Source organism: Lampetra planeri, chromosome 47 (assembly GCF_965212315.1).
Source record: "Lampetra planeri chromosome 47, kcLamPlan1.2.h2, whole genome shotgun sequence".
Lineage (NCBI taxonomy): Eukaryota > Metazoa > Chordata > Hyperoartia > Petromyzontiformes > Petromyzontidae > Lampetra > Lampetra planeri.
The window spans coordinates 2,290,265-2,315,553 of NC_136153.1; the positions used below are offsets into that span (position 1 = coordinate 2,290,265).

At 48.3% G+C, this 25,289-nt stretch overlaps 1 protein-coding gene across 2 annotated transcripts in view; it reads left to right on the forward strand.

Annotated features, from left to right (window-relative positions):
* Positions 1-25,289, forward strand: part of LOC144733492 (cubilin-like) — an 82,453-nt gene that overhangs the window by 21,207 nt on the left and 35,957 nt on the right. For both annotated transcript variants that reach the window (XM_078615418.1, XM_078615419.1), the window contains exons 5-12: positions 13,929-14,110; positions 16,898-17,051; positions 18,075-18,307; positions 19,268-19,400; positions 20,404-20,555; positions 21,543-21,680; positions 23,008-23,267; positions 24,065-24,152. In XM_078615418.1, coding sequence (XP_078471544.1) covers positions 13,929-14,110; positions 16,898-17,051; positions 18,075-18,307; positions 19,268-19,400; positions 20,404-20,555; positions 21,543-21,680; positions 23,008-23,267; positions 24,065-24,152 — 1,340 coding nt within the window. The remainder of the gene's footprint in view (positions 1-13,928; positions 14,111-16,897; positions 17,052-18,074; positions 18,308-19,267; positions 19,401-20,403; positions 20,556-21,542; positions 21,681-23,007; positions 23,268-24,064; positions 24,153-25,289) is intronic.

Consider the following 25,289-nt stretch of genomic DNA (forward strand, 5'->3'; position numbering starts at 1 on the left):
CTTCTTGGCAGCGTGGTCATCCCTGGCCACACAGTCAGGGCCCTCGCAGGCCTCGGGGCTGGTGGCTAGGTCTCACTTGAGATCCGGACGGGCTGGAAGGATCACCTCGATGCTCCTGGTGTCTCCCCTGGCAAGCCAGGGTGGTTTCCCCCTCATCGGGCAATTCACCAGAATGGTGAGGCTCTGCTGTGTCTCCCGTTCTTATATAGAGCAGCAGCAGGGTGACGTCATCATTAACTCATTAACTCATCAGGTGCAAAGATTTGAGGGGGGAGTTATTGTAATTATATACTAGATTAGTAATCAGGCTATTGTTACGATGCGAGTTATAGATTAGTAATCATTTGGAATGTGTTTTATTGTGATTATGCTACATTAGTAATCAGTTAGTGTTTGTTTCCCTTATAAGGAATTGTAATGTATCTTATTTAATAATACGCTTCCAGGCCGCACTAAGCCTGTAGCTGTCTGAGCGATTAAAGTTATTTCTGTTTCTCTCAATTTCAATCGATTCTCTAATTAGTCTTTGCCAGTAGTAACTAGTTTTACACAACACTTCAACGTTGTCAAAATCAATTGAGTGTCCCTGTTGGCATGCATGTTCTGCCACTGCCGACAGTTGTGTTTGTGATAATTTAATATTTCTCTGGTGTTCTTTTAGTCTTACACTAACGTTACGCCCTGTCTGTCCAATATAGCATCTGCCACATACACAATTAATCCGATATACACCTTCTGTTGATAATTTAGGTAATTCGTCTTTAGTGCACGTTACTAGTTATTGAATTTTGTGTACTGTACCAAATCTTACTGTAATGTTTTGCTTTTGCAAAACACGGGCTAATTTGTCAGTTACTCCTGAGATAAATGGTATTTTTATTGTTTTAATAATCTGATCGCTTTCAGCAGTGTTGCTTTGCGATCGTGATTTGGCATTTAGTGCTCTGTTAATTTGAGCATTATTGTAGCCATTCTGTCTTAGTGCTTCTTTGACATGTTTAATCTCTCTCACTAGACTTTCACCATCTGACACTGTTTTAGCCCGATGTATGAGCGTCTAGATAAGAGAGGATTTCTGAGCTGGGTGATTATGCGAATCTGCATTCAGATAGGCATCAGTGTGCGTTTGCTTTCTGTAAACGCTGTGTGTTATGTTACCATTTAGGCCATGCCCAAGTAAAATATCCAGGAACGGGAGTGTGTTATTCACCTCCATTTCCATGGTGAACTGAATGGCCGGGTTTTGTGCATTGAGATGATTTAGAAAATCGTTAAGTGTATCTTTACCATGTGGCCAGACAACCAAAGTGTCATCCACATATCTAAACCAAAAGGATGGTTTTAATGTGCTCGAGGCAAGTGCTCTGGTTTCAAAGTTTTCCATGTACAAATTTGCTATAGCAGGAGATAAAGGAGAGCCCATTGCTGCTCCCTCCCTTTGTTTAAAGAATTCGCCTCTCCATAAGAAGTAAGTGTTATTTAAACAATGGTCTGCGAGTTTCGGAATATCTTTTGGTAAACCTGTATTCTTTACCAGTGTATCAAGTAATTTAAGCGACTCGCTCACTGGAACCTTAGTGAATAGCGAAATAACATCAAGACTCACCAAAATATCATGAGGGTTAAGTTTAATATCTTTGATCATATTCACAAGATGTTCTGAATTTCTTATGAATGATGATGTCCTACCGATGTAAGGCTGTATTTGTTCGCAGTTTGTCCGGAGAACAAAGTGAGCTTGGATTTGAAGGCTTTCACATGTTTGTACATGTCGTGAACAAACTGATCTTTCCCCTGCAGTTTCACATTCAGCTCATTCATGTGTGAAAATATGTCCACAGCAAACGCAAAGTCACTAAGCCAGTTCTTGTCGCTTAGCTCAGGGAATTCGTCAGATTTCCCTATCAACTCAAAAAATGTGATGATGTCCTCTTTCAGCTCCCACACTCGTTGTAACATTTTCCCCAAACTTAACCAGCAAACACGAGAGTGGTACAGCAAGTCCTGATGATCCGCATCAGTTTCCTCCAGGAACGTAATAAACTGATGGTGCTGAAGTCCCCTTGCTCGTGTAGGGCTGTTACGGGAGGGCTGTAAGTGCATACGATCCAATGGGTAACAAACACAGTGGGCGGAGTTACGGGAGTACACGGGGGGGGTGCCCGCAGCGACGTCCGCATCAGGCAGCCTGGGGGGTTGTGATCCTGATGGGGGGGTATAAAGGGGGAGGACAAAGAGAGCTCGGGGCTCAGTCTGGGAACGAAGGAGGAAGAGTGAAGATCCTCTAGCTAGAGCCCTGGACTCCCCTCGACGCCGCCCTTGTCAGGGCTGCAGAGGAGCGAGCCAGAGGCGTGGTTCCGTGAACCAGGGTTAGACCCTGGGACTCCGGAGACCGTAGCCCGACTCACCAGTGTCGGGCCAGTTAGCCTCCCCTAGCTCGTTAGAGGAGGACTTGGGGATAGGTGAGATTAGCTAGGGGGTATCCCCAGTTATCCGGGTGAGGGGGCCGCTACCCCCTCTAGTGTTGTCCTGTACCGATAAGCTGAAATAAATATACGTGTGCCTCAACCTGGGTGTCCAGCGTCTTCACCGGTACTTCATCTGGTGTCAGAAGTACTACGGACATGGAAACACGTCAGACAGCTCGAGCCAGAGTACCGGAGGAGGACACTGCTGAAGTCGTTGAGCCCGAGGCGGCTCACCAAGACATGGCGCAGCCGGGGGCCGACGCGTTCCTACCGGGGCATCGGCATGAAGAGGGGCCGCAGCCAGACGCGCTACGGCTGGCTCACGAGAGACTGGCGGAGCTACTGTACGCCGCTGCCGCCACGCTGGAAAACATCACGCGGCTGGGGGCTGGTGGTCCACCACGGGGCGAGGGGAGTCGTCAACCTGAGCGCCTTCCCGCCATTTCTGAAAACTCAAACTTTGAATTTCCCGCCATCGTCACGGCAGCTGCGGAGGGCGTGGCCGGGCTCAACCTTGGGTCCGACACCGCTCTCGCTGGGACAGCTGCGTCATCTCCAGCGGAGGGAGCGTCATCACATCCGCGACAGGCGATTCCATCTGCCATTCGCGCCGACGCACAGCCGAGTCCCGGGGATAGCAGCCTACAGACTTCCAAGGCGAACGCTGCGCTACAACAACGGCTGCCTCCGCTGAAAGAATTTGTTGGTGCAGAGGGCGACTGGGGCGGCTTCCAGCGACGCTTCATCGCCCACCAAGAAATGGCAAGGTGGTCCGACGATGAAGCCCTCTGCGCGCTGCCGGCGCTCCTCGACGCAGACGCGCTCGCCGCCCTCACATCGGCGCCGAAAGAGAAGCGGTCTACTCTGCCGAAGGCACTACAGCTGCTGGCCGGGGTCTATGGACCTTCAGCGGAATGCAGAGAGCAGTTCTACGAGCGCAAGCGGGGTGAGAAGGAGTCGCCCCTGGCATACAGGACGAGCCTCCTAGCGCTGGCTAAGACGGCTTTTCCCCGTATGGACGACGATGGCGTGGACGCGATGGTCACGGAGAAAATACTCCTCCTGGCAGACGACCTGGACATCGCTGTCGTCGCACAGGAGGACGCCGAGATGACCTCTCTTCAGGCGGCGCGCCTCCTTCACGCCAACCTTCTGTCCCTGCGGCGGAAAGCCAGCAGGGCATCGGCAGGGCGTGCGGTGGCTGCAGCCACCCTTCCGACGGAGGAGCTCTTCGCCGTCGACCATCGACGGCAACAGGCGCAAGAAGTACGGTCGGCCCGGGACGGGTCAAGCCGTTTCAACCGCCCGTCGTCTCCACCGGGGCTCCCGCGGTGTTTCAACTGCGGCGTCCGGGGCCACGTCGCCTCGGGGTGCCGCTCTCCTCGACAGCGCGGGACGACGGCTCGACGGGACGCCGGGCCTCCTCCTCCCAAGCTCCAGCAACATGACCCGGCGAGTCGCGGCACCACACATGTTTGGCCAAAGCACCTACCCGTTGCACGCTCTCGCACCACAACAAACGGGGGGCCGATGTCGCGTTGCGAGGGGCCAACGCGGATCACTGCGGGGACTCAAATCGAGCCCAAACAGTGGTCCGTGTTGGCCCATCGCGTGGTAGCCGCGTCGTCAGGGTCGTCGGCCGTGGTCGGACACATTGACGGGGTAGAAGTACGCATCTTGGTCGATACGGGGGCATCGGCGACAATCATTTCGGAATTAATTTACAATATTCTGCCCGTACAAAGCCGGCCTTTACTGCCGGTTAACGTCCCATTCTATGCCGCTAACGGGGGCTCTCTCGGCATCATGGGACAGATTCGAGCGCAAATTTCTATTGGGGACATCAAATTGTCGGGGCCGATTTTCGTTTCCTCCTCGCTGGCGGTTCCGTGCCTGCTGGGGACGGATTTCTTAGGTAAAATGCCCATTCGTATTTTGATCGACCAAGGATGCATTGAGCTTCCATCGGGGCGGCGCATGGCGTTCCTGCCATCCCCTGCGGCGGCTCGGTCGGCGTTCGCGACGGTACCGGCGTTCGTCGTTAAAACTGTTCGTGTGCCGCCGGGAGCTCAAATGCTAGTGCCTCTGAAACTTCGTAAGCCCTTCGCTAAGGGCATAGGGGATCAGGGTGTTTTGCTGGGACCGTCTAGGGCCGGGGTTAATGGGCCTCATTTGATTCCGGCCCAGACCGTCGTAAGAGGGGACGGGGACCCTTTCATCGCGGTCCTCAATGTGGGATCGCAGACGGTGGTGGTTCCTCAAGGGACGGTGCTCGCTCACGCGACGCCAGTGCCCTGCGAGGAACCTGTCGCGAACCACGTTGGCACTGCTTCCCGGATGCTCCCACATTCGGACAGCGATGAAGGGTGGATCGACGCGCTTTGTGCGGGATCGACGGACCTGACAAATTCAGAGCGCCAACAGCTTAGAACGCTACTGAGGGAATTTTCCGACGTTTTCAGTCGTGATAAATATGATTTGGGTTGCACTCACCTGCTGCGTCACCATATTGACACGGGTGACAGCGCGCCAATTCGCCAAAATCCGTTTCGGTTAAGTCCCGCCGAAAAGGACCATGTCAAATCGGCTGTTGATGACATGTTAGCCGCCGACATCATTTCTCCCTCCACCAGCCCGTGGGGAGCGCCGATCGTCCTGGTTAAAAAGCAGGACGGCTCGTTGCGGTTTTGCGTGGATTTTCGGCGCCTTAATAAAATTTCGGTTGCCGACGCATACCCGCTCCCACGGATGGACGAATCGCTGGACGCTTTGGCGGGAGCGCGATTCTTCTCCACACTAGATTTACTTTCGGGATTCTGGCAGCTTCCTCTGGACGATGATTCTAAGCCTAAAACTGCTTTCCGTACACCGCACGGCCTGTTCCAATTCAACCGGTTGCCGATGGGCTTACACTCAGCGCCGGCAACTTTCCAGCGATTGATGGAATTGGTTTTGGCTGGATTGCAATGGGAATCGTGCCTGATTTATTTGGATGACGTTATTGTCTTTGGTAAAACTTTTGATGAACATCTCCAGAGGTTGCGGGCGGTTTTCCTAAAGATGCGGGCTGCTAATTTGAAATTTAAGCCCCAAAAATGCCATTTGTTACGCGAGTCGGTGCGTTATTTGGGGCACATCGTAGGGCGCTCGGGTATTGCTACCGATCCCGCCAAAACGCAGTGTGTCAGCTCCTGGCCGACTCCCACCTCGGTGGGAGAGGTCAGGAGTTTTATTGGCTTCGCATCATATTACCGACGCTTCGTCGCTAATTTTGCAACGATTGCCAAACCCCTACACGCGTTAACATCTAAAGGGGTTCGGTTCCACTGGGGTCAGGATGAGGAAGCTGCTTTCTGCTCCCTTCGGGACGCGCTGGTGAAGGCTCCTCCCTTGATTTACCCAGATTTTTCGAGGCCGTTTTTGCTCGACACCGACGCGAGCAACACGGGTATTGGAGGCGTGCTTTCCCAGGTGGTTGACGGCGTGGAACGGGTGGTCGCGTACGGCAGTCGGGTGTTGTCTCCAACGGAGCAAAGATATTGTGTCACCCGTAGGGAACTGTTGGCAATTGTCTATTTCATCCAACAGTATCGCCCATATCTGTACGGTCGGCATTTCACCGTCCGCACAGATCATGCGGCACTGCAGTACGCCCTGAAGGTTCAACAGCCATCGGGACAATTGTCCCGATGGCTGGAGGTCCTCCAGGATTTCAGTTTTGAAACCACTTATCGTAAGGGCGTTCGCCACACCAACGCTGACGCTCTGTCACGGATGCCAACCGCCTCCGAATGCGCATGTCTCCTGGGGTCGGGGCGTTGCAAGCCAGTAGGGGACATGATGGTTCCGGTCCTGGCGGCGGCCGCCGACGATGAAACGGTAGTCCCCATTGATATCGCCGAACAGGGGAGAGATTCCCTGCTTGGATTGCCCGTTGATGAATGGGGGCGCCTCCAGTTGGAGGATGCCTCCCTCCTCGCGTTGCGTCGTCGCGCCGGGGAGAGGGGGCGTGTGACGGGTCATGCCGACGCATGGGAAACCCATGCGGGCTTGCTTATGCATTGGGACGGGAAATCCCAGCGTCACCGGCTGGTGGTCCCTTCTGGCCTACGAGGTAAGGTGGTGTGGGCTGCTCATGAGCGCCTCCTCCACCTAGGTACCCAGAAAACACTCGCCTTGCTCCAGCTGAATTTTTTTTGGCCGGGTATGACAAGGGATGTCGCTGATCTGTTGGCGGCATGCCCTCAGTGTGCGCAGCGCAAACCACCGGCACGGGAGTCGAACCCGCCCTTGCAATCCATCCAGGTCTCCAGAATAAATGAACTGGTCGCACTGGATATTCTGGGGCCATTCCCCGCCACCTCCAGGGGAAATAAATATTTGCTTACTGGGGTCGAATATTTTACGCGCTGGCCTATGGCCTGGCCCCTGGCGAATCAGTCGGCAGCAGCCATCGTCGACGCCTTTGTCCAAGGTTATGTCATGGACAAAGGTGCCCCGGAGCGGTTGTTGACCGACCAGGGTAGAAATTTTTCGGGGAAACTCCTAAAACAAGTCTGTGATCTCCTGGGAACGAAAAAAATTCGAACCTCCCCCTATCACCCGCAAACGGACGGGATGGTCGAGCGTCTGCATCGCACCATCACGTCTATGTTGTCGCAGCAAGTTTCGGACTCACAGGCTGATTGGGACTTACAAATTCAAGGGGTTCTAGCGGCATACAGATTGGCTCCCCATGCTGCGACGGGGTTTTCACCTTTCTTTCTTATGTATGGCCGCGAACCCGACCCACCTGTTCGGGCACAGTTGCAGATCCCCGTGCCGCTGGGCAAATCTAAATTGGACGATCACGTTAAATTTAACCTTGACAAACTGACTGAGGCGCGGGATGCGGCGAGGCTAAATTCTGACAGGCGTCAGAAGGCGAACGAGCGCCTCAGACTGGCTCGCGCGCACGTGCTGCAGTGGAAGCCGGGGGACAGGGCATGGCTGCACTGTCCCCAGGTACCACTCGCGACCTCTTCGAAACTCGTACGCCCGTGGCGGGGCCCCGTCGAGGTTGTTGAGGTTTTGAGGCCTCAGTGCGTTCGAATCCAATGGGGGAGGCGCCGGTGGTTTGTACACCCCTCTAGGCTGAAGCCGTTTGTTGCGGTGCGGGGGCCCACGCCACGCACGCGAGGCCAAGCATGTGGGGGGTCGACCGACTCGGAGGGTCCGTCGCTGCTCTCGCCTGATGTGTTGCCGGCTGTCCCACCCACAGGTGCACCGGGAATGACGGGCTCACGCCCTGGAACCCCCACAGGTGATGCCGACAGTCGCGCGACTTCAATCGCGACCTCACCTCGAATGGGACAGCCGCCACCGGATGGTCCGCCGTCCGGGGTTGCCCCGTGTGACGGGCCTGCGGCAAGGACGCGCGCTAAAATGCGCAGACTCTTATAATATACAGCAGGAAGAAAAAGAAAAAAAATACTTTTTTTTATTTATTTTCCTTCACGTGTCATGGTTACTGTATGCTGCGTCGGTGGTGTGCTCCTTGCACACTGAGTGTGTTGTGTTGTGTGGGCGCGGTGTGTGTGTTGTGGGTGCGTTGTGTGTCGTGGGTGTGCTGTGTGTGATGGGGGAGTTCCTGGCTAGTTGTACATACGTGCTTACGGATTTCGTATTTATGCGGGGGGGGGGTGCGTCGGACATTCCTTTCGGGGGGGTGGTTGTTGTTCTTGTTGTTGTTCTTCTATTTGCATTTTGTTGAAAAAATGAGGCACACACGGGGTCGAGGGGTAATTGTTCCTTTATTTGGAATTGTTGCAGCCGGGACGGCTGCGAGCTGTAATGGGGGGGGTGATGTAGGGCTGTTACGGGAGGGCTGTAAGTGCATACGATCCAATGGGTAACAAACACAGTGGGCGGAGTTACGGGAGTACACGGGGGGGGTGCCCGCAGCGACGTCCGCATCAGGCAGCCTGGGGGGTTGTGATCCTGATGGGGGGGTATAAAGGGGGAGGACAAAGAGAGCTCGGGGCTCAGTCTGGGAACGAAGGAGGAAGAGTGAAGATCCTCTAGCTAGAGCCCTGGACTCCCCTCGACGCCGCCCTTGTCAGGGCTGCAGAGGAGCGAGCCAGAGGCGTGGTTCCGTGAACCAGGGTTAGACCCTGGGACTCCGGAGACCGTAGCCCGACTCACCAGTGTCGGGCCAGTTAGCCTCCCCTAGCTCGTTAGAGGAGGACTTGGGGATAGGTGAGATTAGCTAGGGGGTATCCCCAGTTATCCGGGTGAGGGGGCCGCTACCCCCTCTAGTGTTGTCCTGTACCGATAAGCTGAAATAAATATACGTGTGCCTCAACCTGGGTGTCCAGCGTCTTCACCGGTACTTCACTCGTATAAAGTTCACAAGTTTTACGACTGGATTCACGACATGATTAAGCTGCAATACCGACTTACACAGGGATTCCTGATGGATGATGCAGTGAAGGAAAATAAGATCCTGGACAGGGTTTTCCTCTTTCACTTTATCCTGGATTCTTTTCAGCAGCCCAACATTTTTTCCAGTTAAATTTGGCGATCCATCCGTTGTGACATTGACAAGTTTACTCCGAGGTAGCGTCATTCTTTCGATGACAGCAGATACCTGGTTATACAAGTCCTCACCCCGTGTTGTTCCTTTCAGGGACTCCATGGTCAAAAACTCCTCTGTTATCGCAAAACTGTCGTCAATGCCTCGGATAAAAATGAGGAGCTGAGCAGTGTCTTTTACGGCCGTACTTTCATCCAGTGCTAGTGAATATAATTCAAAGGAATCAGACTTTTTGTTTAATTGACTTGCTATATTTTTATCAATCAGTTCCACACGGTGAGTCACAGTCCTGCGTGATAAACTGACTTTTTCAAATTTGCTTTTGAACTCCGGACACAAGATGTCTGCTGTCTGTACCATGTATTCTTTTACAAACTTGCCTTCGGAAAAAGTGGTAATGAGTGGTAATGTTGGTGAGAAGAAGTTTAAAAAAAATGTTATCGAAGTGAAGAAGGAAATTATTGAAAAGTTTGTATAATTAATGATTTTTCAAACTTTAATTTAGTTTTCTGTGCTTAAAACTCTTTAAAAAACTGTGGGGTCTAGAACGGACTCGTGAAATTCGGAGAGAACTCGGAGTTAAGTTTTGTTTGTTTTGTTGAATTACACTTATTTGCCAATCTTATTTAACAGACAACTATTACAGTTTTACCATGTTTAGTGGTGTCTCCCTGTCACAGGTTGAGTCACAAGCCGTGCCTCTCCAAACAAAGGCTCAGTTTGTTATGCAGTCTATTCTCTGTCTTAAGCCTCACCTTACCATATTAATAAAAAGTATGCGGCCCTTGCCCCACCACCTTCTCCAACCATTATATAAACGGAGTGGTAGCTCCTGCAATCTCTCATTTACTTGATACAGCTTTCGTGGATGTGACGGTACCACCTGAAGACGGAAGCTTGTGTTGCCTCCGAAACGTCGTGATTTTTATTTCATTTTATTTTACTTTTTAATGTTTTTTACCTACGTGACTTTACCGAAAAAACCTAAGAATATGAATCCTTGCAGTCACGAAAGCTTCAAATCTAGAATTACACAAAGTGTGCCATCTAATTGGGAAATGGGGGCATTACAGGAGGAAGGTAAAATTTCATTTAATAATAATATTTGGACAAGTTCGGCGGGCCAGATTAAAAAGCCCAATGGGCACTTAGTGATGACCTCGTGATTATGGACATTAACCCCACTATATGAGTGAGGTGAGGGGAGCGGCCGGGTGATTGATGCGTCGCGACTCACCTTAGGCCCAGTAGCTGACGCCGATGTGGAGTCGGGGTAGGAAGAGTCCTTGTTGCGGCAGCCCAACGTGATGTGGCCCTGCTGACCACAGTGGAAGCAGGCAGTGGGTGCCGAGCCTTGCAAGCGAGGAGCCCTCGCCCGCCACCGTTGCTCCAGTCGGCGACCCCCGGCGCCATCTCCGTGTCGATTGCCCACAGCGAGAGCAGCGAGGACGTCCTCCCCTTCAGGTGCGTCAGCCCCCGCAGGCATGCCGCCACACTGGGCGACTGTCGCAGGGCAATGTGGGCCTGGATGTTCTGTGCCACTCTCAACGATGTGATGTCAGTCTCCTCGGCGATTGTCAGAGCAATCCCCAGCTCCCGCACAAGGGAGAGCAAGCGCTCCAGGGCCAGCGAGTCCAGCGCTGCCCCCTCAAGGTTAGGGTAGGCTGCCCGTGCCAGCGCCAGCAGGGAGCTGCGGAAAACGAGCGGTGGCTACCCCTCCTCCTGCCTCCGCAGTGAAAACTCAAGGTGCGCACTAGAAGGCGGCTCGAAAATGGCAGCCATCTGCGCATACGCAGCTGGAAGCATCGCCCTATCCGCCGGTGGGATGGATTTATAAGTAGCTAAAGCCCTGTCATCAAGAGCTGTGGGGAGCACCTTAAGAGCTTCGTCCAACGGCCATCCAACAGAAACATACGCCGCGTCAAACCGGTCCTGGAAGGCCATCCAATCGCCTCCTGCCACGATAAATGGGCGGATGGGTGGCAAGCGACGGAGCTTCTGGCCTGCGGACATCAACACCGGCGAGGGCGCACCCACAGGCACACGCGGAGGCGTCGCTGGAGAAGTCGTAGTGACGCTGGGATGTCGAGTCGCGTTGGTAATGGCGGGTGGTTGTGGTGTCACGGACAAAATGGCGCCCGGTTGCGGTGTTGAGGCCAAAATGGCGCCTGGTTACGGTGTCGCGGCCAAAATGGCGCCCGAATGCTGTGTTGCGTCCCGTACGGCAACAGCGTCCAACTCCCACGTCGCGTCCGATGAAGTGATGGTGCCAATTTCAACCGAGGCGGGAAGCGCCATGGCGGGAATCTGTTGATCCCGTTCCGAAAATGTGTCGGGTGCGCGCGGCCGTGTTCCCACCTCGGCAACCGTGACTGCGAGCTGCGCGACCGCCTTGAGAAGCAGATCCAGCTGGCTCGAGAGGACTCACCAGGTGTCCGGCGGCGGTGAGGAGCCACCCACGGCCGCCATCTCCTCCTGTTTTGGGTGGATTGGCTCCACGGGGCGCATCTCCGGGGCTCCGGTCTCCGGGGACGTTGCGGGGACCTCCTCCATGCTGTCCTCGCCATCAGATTCCGCAACAGGTGGGTTCTTCCATCTCGCCTCTGACTTCGACATGGCGGCAAAGGTAGGAACCACTTCTGGCACCAGTTGTTGTGTGGAAAATGACGATGCTGAGGCTGGTCTTCAAGTAAAGGCTTGCGCAGGTCTATTACCAAAGAAAGTAGTTAACCACCAGGGGTAGGTGTCCTACACTCAGTCCTTCCCTTGGACCCTTAGCTCTCTCTACTGCTAGGCTGTCTCTTCATCTTCCGTAACTACAGCCGGCTTCTACAGACTTCTCGAGCTCTACCCCTGGCTGTCTCTTCAGCTCCCTTCAACCGCTCTCCATCCCGGACTCCCCCAACGACCCCGCTTTCATCACGGGGCCCCCCTTAAGTACCGCCAGGTTACATGACGTCATCACACCTCACAGCGCGTATGACGTCACGTCCCCATATTACTCCTCTACACAATTATTCCTGTCTTATGAGTGACATAAAAGAAAGTCCAATATAAATTTATCCCATTTAACCCTGTTTACTTTTCCTCCTACTTTACTAACACCATACGTATGTATACACTTAAATGTAAGAAGTCTAATAGGTTTGAAGCTACAAAATTTAATATTACGTGCTTAAATTTATATTTTAGAAATTGAACTGGATCCAAAATACATCACGACGTACCTTAAATCTTGTAACATCTCTGACATTAACCTAAGAACATAACCTACTTGTCCCAGTGCAATACAAATTCGAGAAAAAGCCCTCACTGCTAGATATAATATTTACAACTTCTCCAAATAAATTATGGATTGTGGGTATTTTCGGTAATAACATCATTCATAATTTTCGATTAAAGCTTTCGTGACTGCAGGGATTCATCTTCTTGGTTCTTTCGGTAAAGTCACGTAGAATGGAAATAATAAAATAATACAAATAAAACATAATAAAATAATTCTCACGACGTTTCGGCCACAACGCAAGCAGCCGTCCTCAGGTGAAGAACAAGTCTGTCGGGAAGACAGCGTCTGAATGAATCATTGATAATTGTTTGGTGGCGTGTATTCGATGGACTGCATTTCTGCACTTGTCCCATAAAATTATTGTAGCAAGGTAAATTCTGCTTAAATGTATTGCAGATGCTGGAAATATTATTTGGAAAATGTCTTAAGAGGCTGAGGATTTGGAATCTGTCAGGTCATCTTTAAATAGTTTATTTATAAATTCCAATGATGCTCATTCACCCTTCAAAAAACGTCGAGTAAAAGACAGAACCCACGGTTTACACCTCACTTAGCTGACCTGCATCGGAGGAACAATTCTGGGGCATTAGCCAGAAAAGTCAAAATGGTGGATTTGGCTTAGGGTTCGTTACGTAGAAATGTAAAACATACATTTGCCACAGTATTAAGTTGCATTAAGCAGTAGGGCAGTCGCCGACCCATGAACGAGTTTCGTTCCTGAGACCCGTTCGTAAGTGAAATGGTTCGCAACTCGGAAGACAATGTACTGCATTTAAATGCCCCATACGGTCGGTGTTACGGTAAAAAAAGAAAGCATTGTGCATGTAATATTGTGATATATACGCTATAGAAAATTTTACCAAATAAAGTAACATGAAAATAAGATTTTTTTTCATTTACCTTGAGTCTTGATGCTTGTCAGAAGGGGTCACCACAAAAGCACACACACGGGAACACACGCGTGCGCGCACACACACGCAGATCCACTGTGTAGCCTCAATAGATCCCCCGTATAGCCTAACGGACGTTTGGGGCAAGCACTGCTGGCGAGTAGCACCTATGAAGGCTGGTACGACACACGAGGGGGATGGTGGCCAGCACCATGCTTGACCGCCTTTGTCTCCCTAGTGGCGATGTTTACACACCGCACCAGGTACTCATTTGAGGCTGAGTCGACCTAGGGGAGGCCCAAGACCGGTTCAGATAATCGCCACTGATGTTGGCCGTGAGCGGGAATAAAACGCGTCTTGCCGGGTTCATAGTGCAGCACGCTAACCGCTACACTACCGCTCCCCCAGACACTTTCACACACATGTGCACACACACGCACAGGCATGCAACAATGCTGTCTGCCAGCAGGATTCTGGGACTCATTACATCTCGCGAAGGATCGCTTCGCTGAACAAAATAGTTCCGCGGTTCGGTTCGCAAGTAGGATCTCGCGTCTGCACGTTGGATGGTTATAACAAATTGATATCTTAAGGAAACTCTTTCGTAAGTGTGGGTATTCGTAAGTCTGGTGTTCGTAAGTCGGGGGACTGCTTGCGAAACCTCTCGCATGGTAACACTGTCGTGAAAACAATTTTTTGTTGTTTTGCAGATATAACAACTTCTACAACAACAGCATTCGGATCTATGACGGCCCACTGAATCAGGTCACAGACCTACCAGTAAATGTGTTATTGTACAACTACGTGTCCTCCACTGAATCGGTGCGGGTTGTCGTCACAAAGAACAACAACGGTTGGCTGTACCTATATGGATATTTCTATGCTACACCAGGTGCCTATGCCACTGTCACATTGGGTGCATAATTGCAGTGGTAGCGAAACAACATTCGGATGAGCAAATGTAATTGTCTATCCTGGTGTTCCTACGTTGGCTTTCTTCTTCACCTCATCTATTTGGCCAACAAACTCCAAATCAGGAGTCTTTCAAACTGCAGCGGACTGAATATGATGAGCAGGGTAGAGAAGAACTTCAAGTGTGTGTGTGTAAAAAACTAATACGTTGGTTTCCAAAGAAGCATATACTCTGCAATGGCATTTGAAGAAATGGAAATAATAATAATAAATGATAATAGAAAAAATAGAAATAAAATAATGAATCACGACGTTTCGGAGGAAACACAAGCTTCCGTCTTCATGTGGAACCGTCACAGCACAATTGCTGTATCAAGTAAAGAGAAGTCCCAAGAGACCCGACCTTATATATACTGGTTAAGGGGAGGGGACGAGCCAGGATGGGCCGCGGGAGAGGAGTTGTTATGAGATGGTTAGTACGGCTGCTGCTGCTTGTTGGGACTGAGCCTTTGTCATGTAGATGGCAGAAGCAGATAGGCAAGTCAGGACCAAGCAGCCCCTTGCTATGCAGCTGGGTGGGTAAAACGCAAGGCAGGCAACCATCGTGTGAAAAAAGAAGCTAAACATGATTAACAAAAAAAACTGGCTGTCTGTAAACTGTATGGTAACTAAAGAATAGTACCTGTCAAATAAGATGGTCCAAATTTGTGTAGTTACATCTTTTTTGCATGGTTAATAACATCTTTCCAATGATTACTCAGTTTGTACCCATCATCACGGTTGAAGTTATGTCTGTGTTTGTATATCTGTATGGCTTCGTGTACAAACCTTTGATGGTAGCCAGGAGGTTTGCAGAGCACCTTGGTCTCGGAAAAGACAATTTCATGAGAACCCACAGCGTTGTAGCAATGATCGGCAACGGCGGAAGACTCAATTTTGCCGTGTTTCAGAGCTGACTTGTGCTCGCGGACACGATCAGAAATATGACGTTTCGTTCCTGACGATATCCTCATCAGTTTTGATGTGGTATCTCTGTTTACCAAAGTCCCAGTACCTGACACCCTAACAATAATTGAAGACTTGGTCCAACATGGATTGAATTCGGATGTACCTGTGCTGGTTAGGCATTGCCTCACCAACACTTATTTTACCTGGAATGGCACCTTCTACAAACAGAATGAGGGTACCCCTATGGGCTCCCCCTTGTCACCAGTAATAGCCAATGTGTTCATGGAAAAGTTTGAATCAGACGCCATCCAGACGTCCACCGTTCGTCCTTCTCTGTGGAAGAGGTATGTAGATGACACTTTTGTCATTTGGCCACATGGCCTCCCAGCATTGAACCACTTTTTGGACCACATCAATTGCAGACACCCATCCATCAGATTCACCATGGAAGTGGAGAAAGATGGCAAACTACCATTCTTAGATATTCTGTTTGAGAGAAGACCTGACGGATCCTTGGGACATTCTGTCTACAGGAAAGCCACCCACACAGATTCCTACTTGAAACCTGATTCCCACCACCACCCGTCTCAAGAGAATTCTCTCATCAAAACACTATACCACAGACCTCATGGCATTTCTGACCAACACCAGCTGGCCAGTGAATTAAGACATGTACATCGGGCCCTCAGGATGAACGGATACTCTGAACGCACCATCCACCAAGCTGTTTCTCCCACCATACAGACACAGCCACTTGAAACTCCGATCCAAACTATTACGTTGCCATACATAGCAGGCGTGACCAAAAATATCTACAAAATTCTAAAAAAACATAAGATCCAAGTCCGATTCAGTACAGTACATAAAATCAGTGATCTAATTCCATATGTGAAAGATGTCATTCCTGACTTGCAATACCCTGGAGTCTATAAACTGAGTTGCAGCTGTGGTGATTGTTACATTGGGGAAACGAAACTTCATATCTCTGATCGTGTCCGCGAGCACAAGTCAGATCTGAAACACGGCAAAATTGAGTCTTCCGCCATTGCCGATCATTGCTACAACACTGTGGGTTCTCATGAGATTGTCTTTTCCGAAACTAAGGTGCTCTGCAAACCTTCTGGCTACCATCAAAGGTTTGTACACGAAGCCATCCAGATATACAAACACAGACATAACTTCAACCGTGATGATGGGTACAAACTGAGTAATCATTGGAAAGATGTTATTAACCATGCAAAAAAGATTTAACTCCACATATTTGGACCATATTATCTGACAGGTACTATTCTTTAGTTACCGTACAGTTTACAGACAGCCAGTTTTGTTTTATCCTGTTTTGCTTCTTTTTTTCACACGCTGGTTGCCTGCCTTGAGTTTTACCCACCCTGCAGCATTGCAAGGGGCTACTTGGTCCTGACTTGCCTATCTGCTTCTGGCATCTACATGACAAAGGCTCAGTCCCAACAAGCAGCAGCAGCAGCCATACTAACCATCTCACAAGAACTCCTCTCCTGCGGCCCATCCTGGCTCCTCTCCCCCCTCCCTTAACCAGTATATATAAGGTCGGGTCTCTTGGGACTTCTCTTTACTTGATACAGCAATCGTGCTGTGACGGTTCCACCTGAAGACGGAAGCTTGTGTTGCCTCCGAAACGTCGTGATTTATTATTTTATTTCTATTATTTTTTTATTTTTTATCTACGTCACTTTACCGAAAAAACCTGAGAGTATGGAAATAACTTATGCCATCACACCCAACGATTAAAGGAGCCTTAACCCTTAATTTAATAACATGCAATGTTTGTGTTGTATTTCAGCTGATATCCACTGTGGAGGCATTTTGGATATAATAGACAACAACCTGTTAATACTGTCTCCAAACTACCCCAACAACTACCCCGGCAACCGGGAGTGCGTCTGGATCTTCAAGGCACCAAGCCGTGGCATCTCGCTGTCATTCATGTATTTCAGGTGGGTAATGCCGATGAGATCGTGTGTCATACATACGGTGTGATAGAAGTTCAACTTACATATGTAGTGACGTTAATGGTGTCACTATGGTGTTAGCGCCAGCCACTGTCACAAGAGTGCTACTGTGCGTCTGGGACCTCTCTCAGGGGCCAGAATAAGTACGGCATGTGAGCAGGCCCTAGGGGGCATAGTCCTGGTGACGGCCTGAGAGAGGGAAAGTGAAGACGGGGTAGTCTGGGTGAACCCGAGAGGGCACGTGACCCGGACAGGGTAGCACAGGGGGCTTGAGGGACACGTGATGCTCGGTCTGGATCCTTTGGGAAAGATCCCGAAGAGTGCGTGACGGAGGACGGAGCGAGGCCACGCTCAGGAGCATAAAGGGGCAGTCCCGAGAGTGTTCTTGGCTGTTCTCTGGAATTAACCTTCGGCGCTACTTCTCTCCGGTCTTCGGTCTTCGCTCGGCATCGTGGGTCAGTCATGAGGTTGCTGACTGAGCCGGTTATGTAGTTACCCTGTTGGGGTCTAGTTAACATGTGTACGTTGTGTAGTTAGTCCTGTTGGGCTGTGTAATAAACGTGTTGCCTCCAAGTCAAGTGTGTGCCTCCGTGAAGAACACTAAACATACATAGAGGTGGTCTATAGAAGGCTGTTCAAGTCATTGCAGTATTCAATCTCAAGAATGAGCCAGTCTCAGCTGAGGACCACTTGTTAAAAATGTAGCTTGTACATATTCCAGTTAGAGGTATATTTCTCCATCAACAATTCAGAACTTAATATTCAACTTAGCTGTTACTGATGTCAGTCTCTCCATACCACTCATGCTGTTGACTGCTCAAAAAGTTGTACTCATAATTATCAACCCAAAAAGGGAGATTATCTGGCCTATACCTTGACTTAGTGGTGCTGGCCACCCACCCCCTCGTGTGCCATGCCAACCTTCATAGGCCCTACTCGCGAACAGAACTTGCCCCAACAGTCTGTTAAGGCTACTCGGGGGGTCTTTGTACTTGTCTTTTTGTGCAGGATGGATGCTGACAATTCATCACAAGGGCAGAGTCACAGCAGGTGCGTGGGAGATTCCCTGACCATTTACAACGGAGAAAATGTACACTCTGTGATCCTGGACTCACTGTGCAGCAACAGCCCTCCCAGCCAGAGCCCGCAGTCCCATGGCAGCATGATGGTGGTCTTGAAATCCGGTGAAAGGAATTCTTCTGGAGCTTTTGCTTTCAGCGTTTCACAAAACGGGTTCCAAGGTAATTCACTTTTGTTTGCAGTCGGTTGTTGTCGGTGATATTGAGGCAACATTATTGCAAGTGAGGAATATGGCGAGGTGGCACTGTGGGCAGAGCATTTTTTGACTCAACATTCAGAAGGTGGCAAGCTCAACAGGCGCCAAACTAAACCGACTTTCCTTCGCTTGTCCAACACCAGATGTGCACACCTCCTTACTGCAGACGAGTGTGGTTTGTCACGCAATAATAATCTATCCTGCCTGGTCTAAATAGTTGACCTGCAGTGCCGCACCCCCTTGCACTGCAAGAATGGCACCCAATACTTACTTTCTCCCTGCTTATCCCCTCCCTTGAGACTACCCCTCTAATCGCTAGCTCGCTACCCCACATCACCTGCTTTTGTTAATCTGGGTCTGCCAGTGGCGCGGATCAGCCCCTATCATAAAACAGCCCTCTGCTTGGGAGGATTTGGAACAATTACAATTGATTCTGACGTTTAAATAGCATGCGATAGTATGAAATAGCACTAAGGGCACCACGGTGGCGAGATGTTATCTGCCTCGCGTGGTATGCAGGAGTTCATGGGTTCGATCCTGATCCCAATCCCTGTATATTTGGAGTTTGCAAGTCTCTCTCCCTGTGGTCGTGGATTATTCTCCAGGTTCCCTGGTTTTTCCCTCCACATTTATAAACATGCATTTAGCAGTGGTTGCCTGCTATAAATGTCCACGTGATGCTAAGCCCACTTCGTTGAGTTATTGTGGCTAGGTCGCTTCTGAAAAAGAGCTGTATCGCTCAGTGGGCCTTGCCTGGTAAAATAAATAAAATGAATAATATCTTCATGATTTTTTAATACTTTATGAACGTGGTTATAAAAGTACTGTGCTGTGAATTTAAAGTGCGCTTTTAAAATAACAGTTTTGTAAGTTCCAATAAGTGTATAATTGGTAAGGTTTACCACTTTGTGTTTGTTTTCTCTAGGGACTTGTGGAGGTGTATTTAATGGAACTGAAGGTTTCATTTCTGGGAATGATTCCTTCAGTAGCTACAATTGCTACTGGCTCATTGAAACAATTCCGGACAAAGCTGTGTTCTTGAATGGAACCTTCTGCCGGTAAATGCACTTCAGTAGCTGATTTTTTAATATACTCGTAGACAGTAACCAGTACCACTGGTGAGTGCATCAAGATAGCAACATACAGCAAGGATAGCAAATACATCAACATTCTGATTGTGGTTATCAATAAAACAAAATTGGCAGTCTTAGTGTTGAACCAAGTGGAAGATGGCAGCCTTCACACAGGCTCACTCTATTACGTGAGAAATCGCGACAAATGCCATCAACCTGGCGATTGAACATTGGTATCAATGATCTCCCAGTCTCCAGAACAACAACTTAAGCCACCACAACGGTCCCCTCCAGAGCCAAGCAACACGCCAGATAGATCCTCTAACTCAGTGGTGCTGAACCTGAGGTGCATGCACCCTCTAGGGGTGCGAGATGCTCTTTCTGGGGTTGTGAGACGTGGCCAGATTTTTTTAGAAGGTAAATCATCGAAATACAAATTAAGCACAGGCATGTAAGTACAAATACTTTGGTTCATCAAACCCTATGTATTTATTAACATTATAAAAAAATATATGATGGAAACCCAAAGGGGGGGTGCAAGGCTGCATTGAAGGTTAAGAACCACTGCTCTAACTCAACACTGAGGGACTTTGCTGGGTAAAGTGCGAGTATCTTGCAAACATTTTGAAGATGAATAACATCGACGTCCTCATGCTCCAAGAAACCCACGTCTGAAGTGATTGAAGGAATTTATTTTGTGCAATGAGATACAAGCGAAATACAATAGAGAGCACAGACGAAGCACCACAGGAATAGCTTAACTGGATTCCATACAATCGATAATTATTGTATGTGCATATCACTATAATTTATAGTGCATCTAAGTATATCATCTACCAAACGCAGCCTAATTAATGCACAGTGTTCAGGTCAGGAAGAATTTCGCCTTACCCCGAATTCTGACTTATTCGAGTATGGCTTTTAGAAGTTATACCGTATATAAAAAGTATGGTGATGCAAACAAACTGATCTTTCTTTTGCATTTCAGGAATGCTGAAATCCATGAAGGCCAGTCCATCAAAGGGCCGACTTTGGCCATTGTCAATAATTATTACTGTGAAAACATGAATGTCCTCTGCTCTGGAAATAAAGTCGTATTAATCACAAATGGACCATTTAATGTGACTTACAAGGCTTCAGGTTTGCTTTTTGTTGTTTTTTTCATGTACTGATGGATTTGCGTTGCGAACTATACGAGTAGTGCAATGGCAAATAAACACTGATGCCGGAGCAGAAACCAAAACCTATGAGAGGTGGTGGGGTAGCTCAGGGTGAGAGCCCTGAGCAGGCATCACTGGATGACGAATGGCTACACATTAATTTTTTCTATATTTGTGCGATGCACAATGCTTAATTCAACGAATTTGTTTCACTTGTCCAGCCCCCTTTATTTTCTTATGTTAATGGGTGTTTTCCAAACAGGTGAACTGGGTTTTTAATATTGTTGTAAAAAAATAATGTGACTAAGAATTTTGAATTTGGGGCCCCGCGGTGGTGAGATGTTATCTCCCGCGCCTGGTATGCAAGAGGTCGTGGGTTCAATCCCGACTCTGACGCCTGCTGTATATTTGGAGTTTGCATGTCTCTCTCCCCATGGTCGAGTGGATTTTCTTCGTGTCCTTCGGTTTTTCCTCCACATTTAGAATCAACATGCGTTTAGAGTATTTGTCTGCGAAACATTTTCATAAGTGAGCCACTTGGTTGAGCTATCATTTGTGGTCAGGTTGCTTTTAAATGAGAGCTATATTGCTCCGTGAGCCTTACCTGGTAAAATGCAGATCGTAAGAGAAGGGGAGGAGGGGTTCAGCATGTTCCCTCCAGCTCACACGACACCACGACTAAACGAGTCGTATGTTGTTGTTGATAGTGCGGGATCAGCCGCATTGTTAAATGGCACAGCGCCTGGTTTAATTAGCACTGTCAGTGTGGCCTCATGGTGAATTGTTCGTACAGGTACCAGAAATGCCAACAATGAAAACGAAGATGGCCTGAATTTACAATTAAAGAACTACATTTGACGCAAAACTGACCAAATGATACGAATGTTCCTGTTGTATGTATGTTGAACTTCTTTTTTTGCGCCGTACCTAGCCCACCGTCTTAATACAATATTTATCTTCTTCTTAGAACCGTCAACATCGCTCGGCTGTGACTTTGAGCTAGGATTCTGCGGATGGCAAAACAAATATGAAAATGCCGTTCAGTGGAATGCAATTCAATACAACAATGTCTACGTATTGCCAATACTGAGTCTAATTCCACACGGTGGGTATCTCAATAAATGTACACCACACACACGTTTCATATACATCGTGCTTTAACGTTGTTTGAATGCTTCAATATAATTGCTGTAAATCCTATGCTGTGTGAGAGTACTTAAGTGTTTATCAACTGACCATTCTTACGCTCCATTAAACACTGATTAACCAAAACACATACCAACATTCATATTTATAATGCTAAAGTACATATAATACTGTAATCTACAATATTTACATGAATGAAAATGTATACGAAAAAATATGTATTTTTAAATCTCTACACTTGATACAACTCAAGCTTTTGCACGGTAATACATATTACGGGATGTAACTCCTGCACATTACTATTCTACTCTTGTGTATGGCACTGGGCTGCCACAGAGAAGGAAACATCGAGAGTGGCATCTGCTGCACAATTGTTCAGGTGTAACGCACCTGTAGTGGTTTTGGAAGGATTTGGTTGGAGTGTCTCTCCAGCGATAGAACCATGCCTCCAATAACTATTAGATCAGCCGTTAAAGAGTATTGGCAATGTTCTTGAGGTTCGTGCCCTGGGCCAGCAAGAGTGATGTCATCATATATTAACTTGTGAGATGACATACATGGCAGGTCACTTGTGTTAAATGACTTTAATAATGCCAAGGCTCGAGGGAGGCCATTGTTGATCATTCTCTTGCGGCTGTATTTACCAGCGAGGTGTATACTCTGAGATAACTGTTGCTAAGCATCTGATGATTTTGACCAACTCCAGCAGCAGGGAGGTCAGATCGTTGCTATACACCAGTTTTCTGTCGATGCTGGAAAAATCAACTTCTACGAGGGCATTGGCCCTTCTTCAAGGCACATGATACTTTAAGTGGCTTTTAAGAAGCACGCGGGAAACAATTCCTGGCATTGCCCAAAAAGTTGCCTCTTATGTACGCATTTCTCCAACGAGGCCACGGTATTCTAGTCGAATGTGTTGATATTTCTCACTTCACTTCCGAGTCATTTTTGTTGTCATCCGGGCAACAATCTTTTCGTAAAGTGGCGGAGGCCCGACTCATGCTCAAAAGAGAGCGGCGAATGAGGCCCTGCTGGCTGGCAACAAATTATGCAAACAGCCTCTGTTTGTCTCGCTTCCCACAGTGTCACCGCTAGAACTGTGCATAAACCTGCCCTCTGTGATGTTAGATAACCTGTTCAAAAAGTACGCTCATAGTAGTTTTCAAATCTAATCCCTGTTATCAAGGTATTTCTCTTTGTATATATATATACTTGTGTATATTTCAAACCATGCCTATTGTGCTGTATTATACAATGTTTATATTTTTTTTTTACTATTTTTCCAGGTCGTGCTTTCCTGGGCATCAACCAATATATGTACAACTCCATGTCGACTCTGCTGAGCCCTCTCATGACACATCAGAACGGCCTCAGGTGCCTGAGCTTCTGGTTCAGCGTCGTTGTAAATAGTAACTCCTCGCTGGCCTTGTACGCGACGGACACAGACTCCGCGCAGCGCTCTCTCCTGTGGGAGGCCTCCCCCCTCTGGGGCATGAATGCACGCTGGGGCAGGGCACTTGTCAACATCAACTACACCAACTACCAGGTGAGAGTTAGAGAGCCACGCAGAGTCTGAGGGTACGAGGGGGCGCGCTTCCGTTACTAAGAACGCAGCAAACCCTCCCCTGGACGCGTGACTTCTGGAATTCAAGAGTTTTGCACATTTCTCTGAGTGACTAAATTCGTACTAATTCCCTACTCGTGACACTCGCCGGACTCCAGTGTCCGCGAGTGAATGAAACCATGGAGGTGCACGCAGAATTTTACATTTGAAACTGCCCGCGATGATTAGGCATGCCACCTCGGCTCCCCGCTTAGTCCTCAGTCTCTCGCAGTAATCCCGCTCTGAACTCGCTATTGTGCATTTTTACTTCAAACGTACTGACAGCCGACTCGTTTATACATTTTGGTATAAACGAGTCGACAATGAGGTCCTTTAAAAAGAACGCGAATGCAATCGGGGAAGGCGAATGCAATCGTGTTCCCCAGAGTGCTAAAATTATAACAGCTGTGCGGCATTGTTATCAAACACCTGCATCTCCGATAGGTCATCCTCCTGAATTCCTCACCATCACCACCACCACCTTCATAGTCATCATCATCAAAGTTTATTTTAAAAAACACGTTATTGTTTGTTGCAGTCGTTATTAAACATTGACAATTCCCCTCCCCCCCATATCTTCACTCGTACCAGGAACATAACCCAATTTTTCCCACTGGAACAAGCTTTCTGCGTTCGTGAATTCCGCATTCGCAAATGCGTTTGAGGAGGTAACCCTCGCGAATAGAGAGGGTTTGCTGTGTACACTCACGGCAACGTGTGTTTGTGCATTCTCATTGCAGCTTGAGTTCGTGGCCGACACACACATGCAAGTAATCTCCCTCGTAGGCATAGACAATGTAACCCTGTCTGATGGAGAATGCCCTCAAGGTTAGTTCAACAATTTGTATTCAGCTCAATACGGGATTGTCACATTTTCTTGCATCTTTCTTTGTATTCATATTGGCTAACTTGCCGAAACCGGTAAACGAATCTAAAATAATTGCCGGTTTACCAATTATCCGTCCAACGTAGATCCCCGCAAACACGCTGACACAGACAGCCATCCATACACACACCTCCATAATTCATTTGAACACAACGTGCTCATTCAGATATATTGTACACGCTCAGATGCATGCATCAGTCGTTCTTAACATGGGATGCACGCAACCCCTGGAGATGCGAGATGCCCTTTTTGTGGCTGCGAGACATACAGAAAGGATAACAAATACATCAACATTATGATTGTGGTAATCAATAGAACTAAATTGGCAGTCTTAGTGTTTAACCAAGTTGAAGATGGCAGCCTTCACATGGGCCCACTCTATTACAGACTAATCAGTTTCAAGGACAATGCATATATTATCAGAGTATGTTTTTGTTTGTATTCTGACCACAAGCATTGTGGTTAATGCAGACATGATTCCTTGCAAAAAGTTTCAGTTTGGTGTTTTTACATCTTAACACTTGTTTTGTTGCCATAAAAAAGGGGAAACCGTCTTATCACATTCATCGATATCACGGTCTTAAAAGGAAATGTACTTGATGATGTTTCAGGAAATTGGCATTCAGAGCACATAAATAGTGAGGCCAGAGAGAGTGGATAAGGGTTGGGGACTTCCCTTTACAACATGAGGCCTGATACAAATAACATATGTTCATTGAATGTTTTTTTTAATTTGCATTTCAATATTTACCTATTAGTACCTATTTATTAACAAATCCGTCAATAAACATAAACGTATTACAAATAAAACTCATTTGTATTAAAAGGGAAAAAAATATAAAATGTTGAAGGTACATTCCATGATGGGTACCGATTTTTGCAATGAGGTTAAACGTACCACTGTCCAAGTAATCCATTTCGCGATGCATTTCAGGGGCCCGATTGTCATTTAAATATTATTATAGAGACTGTCAATAAATGTTCGGATCAAAAAGACTTTAAAACGTCCCTCTGATCATTTGCTGACCTTGTGCCTATACTGGACATCTGTGAAAAAGAGCTTCATAGCTTATCAGATT